At 41.2% G+C, this 6,038-nt stretch overlaps 1 protein-coding gene across 1 annotated transcript; it reads left to right on the top strand.

Moving 5' to 3' along the window:
* Positions 1-430: 430 nt before the first annotated feature.
* Positions 431-3,239, top strand: NEUROD6 (neuronal differentiation 6). The gene is made up of 2 exons (XM_065752772.1): positions 431-646; positions 2,018-3,239. Exon 2 carries the CDS (start codon positions 2,039-2,041, stop codon positions 3,050-3,052), a length of 1,014 nt encoding a protein of 337 aa, XP_065608844.1. The 5' UTR covers positions 431-646; positions 2,018-2,038; the 3' UTR covers positions 3,053-3,239.
* The last annotated feature ends 2,799 nt before the right edge of the window (positions 3,240-6,038 follow it).

Raw genomic sequence — 6,038 nt, 5'->3', positions numbered from 1 at the left:
ACAAAACAAACAAATAAAACCAACAAATTTGCTTGAAATAGCATCACTTTTTGTGACCCTGCAATACCATAGCACGAGCATCACATCCCAATTTCTGCCTTCACTTTCTTTTTTTCTTTTTTTTTCCTTGGTACCAGGTGCAACAGAGGGATCCGATCAGTACAAGACAGCACTTTTTGTATAAACAATGCCACATTAACAACTACAGGGCAGCCGTACCTGTAGGCAGGGATAGCACCAAATGTTGGCATGTCTATCCATGCAGCTAGACTGCTAGAAAGAAGCAGCTCCAGTGGAAAAGCACCTACTGTATGTGCAACGCTGGTGCAGATTTTTTTTTTCTATCAGTCTAACCTTCTGTGTTGATACATGAATGCTGGTACCCACTTAGAGGGATGCCAGATGATCAGTGCAGAATGAAGGTCCCAGGAGAAAGGCTCACGTGGTTTTCTCTGCCCCGTGACGTCACTAGCAGATGGCATGGGTACCAGCTCTGGCAGTTGGCATCAATGTCACTTTTTAGAGATCAATGAGATAGTGCAGATATACACAGATCTAGGCTCCAGGAGACGATGCGACACTCAGACTGAAAAGATTTGGAAGGCAAAAAATGAAAACTGATTGTTGAATGAAATAAAAAGCTAAGGTAATACAAATAAAGATGTATTTCAGTTGGTGCTGGGTGTGCATGCAAGTGTTTAAAGATACAGTATCATTGTCTTGTATTTTATGTATGCTATTAACTGTCTGATAACTCCTGCTAACATTTTATTCTTCTGATGCAATTGCTTACTTTTGTTGGTGTTATGTAATGTTGCAAGTGTGTAGACAATACTGCTGGACTTAATCTTTTACTGGGGTTTTTGTTTAATTTTATTCTATTTAAAAGTCTGTGTATTCATTTTGTTTGTCTCTTGGAGGACAGTGGGTCCAAGCATTTGTGGCTCCCAAACTGAAAACAAAAGCAGAAATAATCAGAAGGGGGGAATTATTTCCCTGTTTCGGCTTGGGTTGCGAGCACACGTGCACGACTGCAGCCAGAGCCCAGAGCCCGCTGCTGTCAGCCAGGGGCTGGGGAGACGCCTGAGCCTCACAGAACATAAACACTGCTACAGCGTGCAGGGAAATATTTCCCCCTCTAATTGGTGGGGCAGGAAAAAAAAAAAGAGAGAAAATTTAAAAAAAAATCAGATAAGTTCAATCTAGCTAAATGCAAAATAAGGTTTAGAATTTTTGCTGCGAAAAAGAAAAAAAAAGGTAGGGAGATTTTATTTCCTAACTAACCTGAATACGTTTAGGGTTTGACTCTTCCTGGTTTTTGTCTTGATGTGAAATATGTAATGTGAGATTTTCCTAGAAATTGTTAGAAATAAAAAATACTTCATTTTTTATTTTGTTATTAGCTGAGAAATTTGGGGAGATGTTCCATTAATATTTTTTTTCACCTGGTCTAAATTGCGAGAAAGAGGGAAATGTAGAGGGGCAAAACCTTGGAAATTTAAGTCAAAAAGTGATATAGAAATGTTTAACCACTGGTTTAATAGAGATACGGTACTTTTCAGTTTTAGAACTGCTCTCACTCTTCTCATTTTTTTCACTCAGGGGAATTTGTATTAATTAAATTTATGTATTGTTTTATCATGTTTTGCATTTCTTTGAGTTCCATGGTGGTGAGGGTTCAAAGGGCTTGTTTAAAAATAAGATAAATGAGCAGGGAGCTAATCATACATTTTAAATATTGACTTACTCTATACTTATCTGTAGGAGATGTGGCTTTTTAGTTGTGAGATCCTGAGTATTTCAAGTGATTTTACAATTCTGGACAGCACTTGCTTTTTAATAAGCAAGCATTTGCAATTGATATTTTATGAGAAAAATATAGATTGTGCTTTTATACACACGCACTCCTGTGTGTGCAGAGTGCACACAGACAAATGCAAGATGCACAAGAATGTGTGTGTAAGTCGGCAAACTTTGTAAATGGAAATATTTAAATATTGTGCTGGCCCTCTTTCAGGTAACTTAAGATTATAGAACCATGCTAACACTACCGTTTGATGAGTCTGTTGTAATGCCAGAATCGCAGATATGCAGAAAGTTTTCCAGAGAAAGCGATGACCAAAAGCAAATAAAGAACCCGGAAAGCTTCTCGAAACAGATCATACTCCGAGGGAAGAACATTAAAAGGTCTCCTGGAGAAGATACAGAGAAAGAGGAGGAAGAGGAGGAGAGGGAGGAGGAGGATGAGAACGGTTTGCCCAGGAGAAGAGGCCTTCGGAAAAAAAAGACGAGCAAGATCAGGATGGAAAGGATCAAATTCAGGCGACAAGAAGCCAATGCGCGCGAGAGAAACCGGATGCACGGCCTTAACGATGCCCTGGACAATTTAAGGAAAGTGGTCCCTTGCTACTCTAAAACACAAAAACTATCTAAAATCGAAACATTGAGACTAGCCAAGAACTACATTTGGGCTCTTTCTGAAATTCTGCGAATTGGCAAGAGGCCTGACCTTCTCACCTTTGTCCAGAACTTGTGCAAGGGTCTGTCCCAGCCAACAACAAACTTGGTGGCGGGATGCCTGCAGCTGAATGCCCGAAGCTTCCTGATGGGCCAGGCAGGTGAAGGTGCCCATCATGCTCGCTCGCCCTACTCCACCTTCTACCCCCCCTACCACAGCCCTGAGCTTGGCACCCCCCCGGGGCACGGGACTCTCGACAACTCCAAGTCCATGAAACCCTACAACTACTGCAGTGCGTATGAGTCCTTCTACGAGAGTACTTCCCCCGAGTGTGCCAGCCCACAGTTTGAAGGTCCCTTAAGTCCTCCCCCAATTAACTATAATGGGATATTTTCCCTGAAGCAAGAAGAAAGCTTGGACTATGGCAAAAATTACAATTACGGCATGCATTACTGTGCAGTGCCACCCAGGGGTCCCCTTGGGCAGAGCTCGATGTTCAGGTTGCCTACAGAGAGCCACTTCCCTTATGACTTACATCTGCGCAGCCAGTCTCTCACCATGCAAGATGAATTAAATGCAGTTTTTCATAATTAATGAGGAAAATGAAAATAAACAGTGGTCATTCACCTCCCCATCTAATTAAGAGCGAGCAGATGCTTGGGCACTGCGTAATTGGCACAACTCTATTTAACGTGTTTACTAGTTTCTAAAGTGTGTTTCAACTATTGTGGGGATTTTCTATGTATTAATAAATCCCTTTTCCGATAGGCATTTTTCCTTTCTTTTTTCAGTTTAGATTAGGGGTTTTTTTTGTTTGTTTGTTTGTTTTGTTTGTTTAGGGCTTTTTTTTGTTGTTTTTTTTTTTTGTTGTTGTTGTTGGTCTGTAAACACTGTGAAATTATGTTTCCTCCCAGAGGTTATTTCCCACCTCCTTTTTTTCTTTTTATTTCCCTACCTGCTTGATTTGTTGAGCAGTGTGTCTGAACAGCACCGCCGAAAATAAAAGCATACACACTGTGTAAAGTCAATGTCTATTTCGATTGTACAGTAATTATACAAATGCATGTTATTGAAATCAGATGAATAAAAATGATGTATTTATAATTGGTAGAAATTATATATTATGTATTTGAAGAAGAACTGGATTTTAAAATATTCAGAACTTTAAAGAAATTATCTCAGAACTGAGATGGGCTTGCAATATGCAGAGGTGAGAGAGCAGCAATATTGAGAGCTATGCAAAAAAAAAAAAAACCCACAAAAAAAAAAAAGAAAAAAAAAACATTTTCTGGTTGTTGTTTTTGAGTAAGCTAACAAAAAAGCAGTGACTGTCACTGAAATTATTCAACCTGGACTTTAGAGTGTTGCTGGCAGGGGCCACATGCTAATATTTTAGAAGATGTTGTTGAAATTTTGCCTCAGTTATTTTGACCCTATATAATCAGCACTTTTTTGTATTATTCTGACTTCAGATGTAAAGGTTTGTTATAACAATGTACAATTGTGGTTTCTCACTACGTATTTTAAATGCAATTAAACATAGATGTTTCCACTTTTAAAATACATCTATTATCTGTGATGCTGTACTTTGCCTGATACTTTTTATTTCACAGTATACAGTTGCCCTTGGTCTTGCCTATGCAGCTTTCTGCCCTGCTCCTCCATAGTGCCTGAACCTGGAGATGGAATTCACAATTTATCAAGGCAAACTTCACTCTACTTTACATCAGCAACACGGCAAACCAGACCCCAGAATAGCACAGCTGTATGCAGCGTGTTAAATGAAACACAGATTAGGGGAAGAAGGTAACTTAACAGATCAACAAAACATAGATTCTACATTTCATGTGGGCAAGGCTCTGAGTGCATGTGCAGGTCACAGGCTGCCCTGAACACAGACAAACTCAGCCTTTGCTAATAAACAGCACTGTTAAGCTACATAGGTGCCTGCAGCCCATACTCATGTAGCTGCCCACAAACCCTATGTGCCACTGGCACCTTGACAGGTGAAGCTGTGTTACTCAGAGTTGTTTCCTGATCAGCTGCAATTGTGATAAAAAATCAGCCTTTAGGTCTGTGAAGAGGCAAGGCACCTTAATTTTGATAGGTGTAGAGCAGCTATTTGACAGGCTTTCACCCGAAGTACCAAAATTCTACACTGTGACAAAATAGGGAATCCCTCTTTAAAAATAAATGAAAAGTTTAGATTCCACCTTCAAGTTAGAGACCTTGAGCTGCATCACAGCCTGGACCTCAATGTGTTAGCATCACACAAGCCTTGAACACTCATTCTAGTGACAGCTTGACAAAGAGAGGACATTTTAACTTGTCTAATTCTACGCATGCTTTATCACACATTGCTTCTCCTTCGGAACAACAGCCGTCTGATGTCCATTTCTTCTCAAAAGACTAGGCCTATAGTTCCAACACGTGGGTCATAGTCTAAGTGTTCTCATGTGAGAGAAGCACTGGACATGTGGTTTTGCTCAGCCATCATCTTCTCTAGACATAAGTGTCAAGCCCCAGACAGAACTTCTGAAAGCATAGTTTTGACTCATGGTTTGCAGGATTGGTTCAGGATTATCCCATAATTCAGCAGCAACAGGGCTGGGCAAGAAGTAAGCAGCAGTTCTTCTGGTGATGGGGGTGAATGTTGGGTCTTTGCACTGAACAAGAAAGAGGCTTGGGGAAACAGGGTAGGGTAAAACATTGAGGAGGAGAGGGATATGTCCTTCTGTCAAGCAGCAGACTACATCTCGAGCTGGAGCAGGGTGCATTCACATGAGCAGCAGGCAAAGTGAGGAGGCAGCTGTAAAGTTCTGCACCGAGAAAGAGAGATGCCTGTCAGGATATATTTAGCAGTCAACCAAGGGGGCTGCAAGGACTTTGAGTTCTGCAATCTGGGGGTCTCCAGTTCCATGGCCCTATATTAACTTCATAACTTATGGGCCACTTCCAGTTTTCCCTGCTGGCAGCAGAACCAAGAGGAAGGGGGAGGAAAAATACCCCTCCCTGCCAGTCTGGATGTTTCTTGCTCACTCCATGACAGATGGGGAGGCAGTTCACAGCCAGATTCCCACTCTCGTAGCTCAAGGCAGGCACCACACTCGCTCAGGGCACTGCAAATTGAAAAGCCAGTCCAGAATAAATAATGGAGCAAGTCATAGAAAAATATTGAGTTTGTATTAAAAGGAAAAAAAAAAAAAAAAAAAAAGGACATCCCCTGTCTGGGAGGGTATGGATTATTTAGAGATACCGAGATAGGGAATTCCCTGGAAGGCAGGCTCTCTCACATACCTTCCTTGTCACAAGCATAACAGATCTTTCTGTGTGCCTTCGCTGGCCCATTGCAGAATATAAAGGCTCTGAAACAATTTATAAAAGCCTTTGAAGCTGCCTTATTTTAGAGACCAAATCCAAGTATGTAGAATGCCGGAGTACTTTAAACCCACAGGAATAAAAGCAGTGGGTTTCCTTACCCTGTCTGCGCATTATAGGGTCTGCCTCCTCCCAGGCCCATTCATACAGCAAAACAAAGCTGCTCATTTCTGCCTGCCTTGTTCTCCTCTTAACTACCTTC

The sequence above is a fragment of the Cyrtonyx montezumae genome, unplaced genomic scaffold, assembly GCF_038088225.1.
Source record: "Cyrtonyx montezumae isolate F1298 unplaced genomic scaffold, pur_monq_1.0 scaffold_8, whole genome shotgun sequence".
Lineage (NCBI taxonomy): Eukaryota > Metazoa > Chordata > Aves > Galliformes > Odontophoridae > Cyrtonyx > Cyrtonyx montezumae.
The sequence above is the reverse complement of the archived record's forward strand: the minus strand, read 5'-3'. Positions and strand labels throughout refer to the sequence as shown.

Excerpts from the sequence above, each read along its gene's own strand:
- NEUROD6 (XM_065752772.1), top strand. The coding sequence starts at position 2,039 with ATGCTAACACTACCGTTTGATGAGTCTGTTGTAATGCCAGAATCGCAG.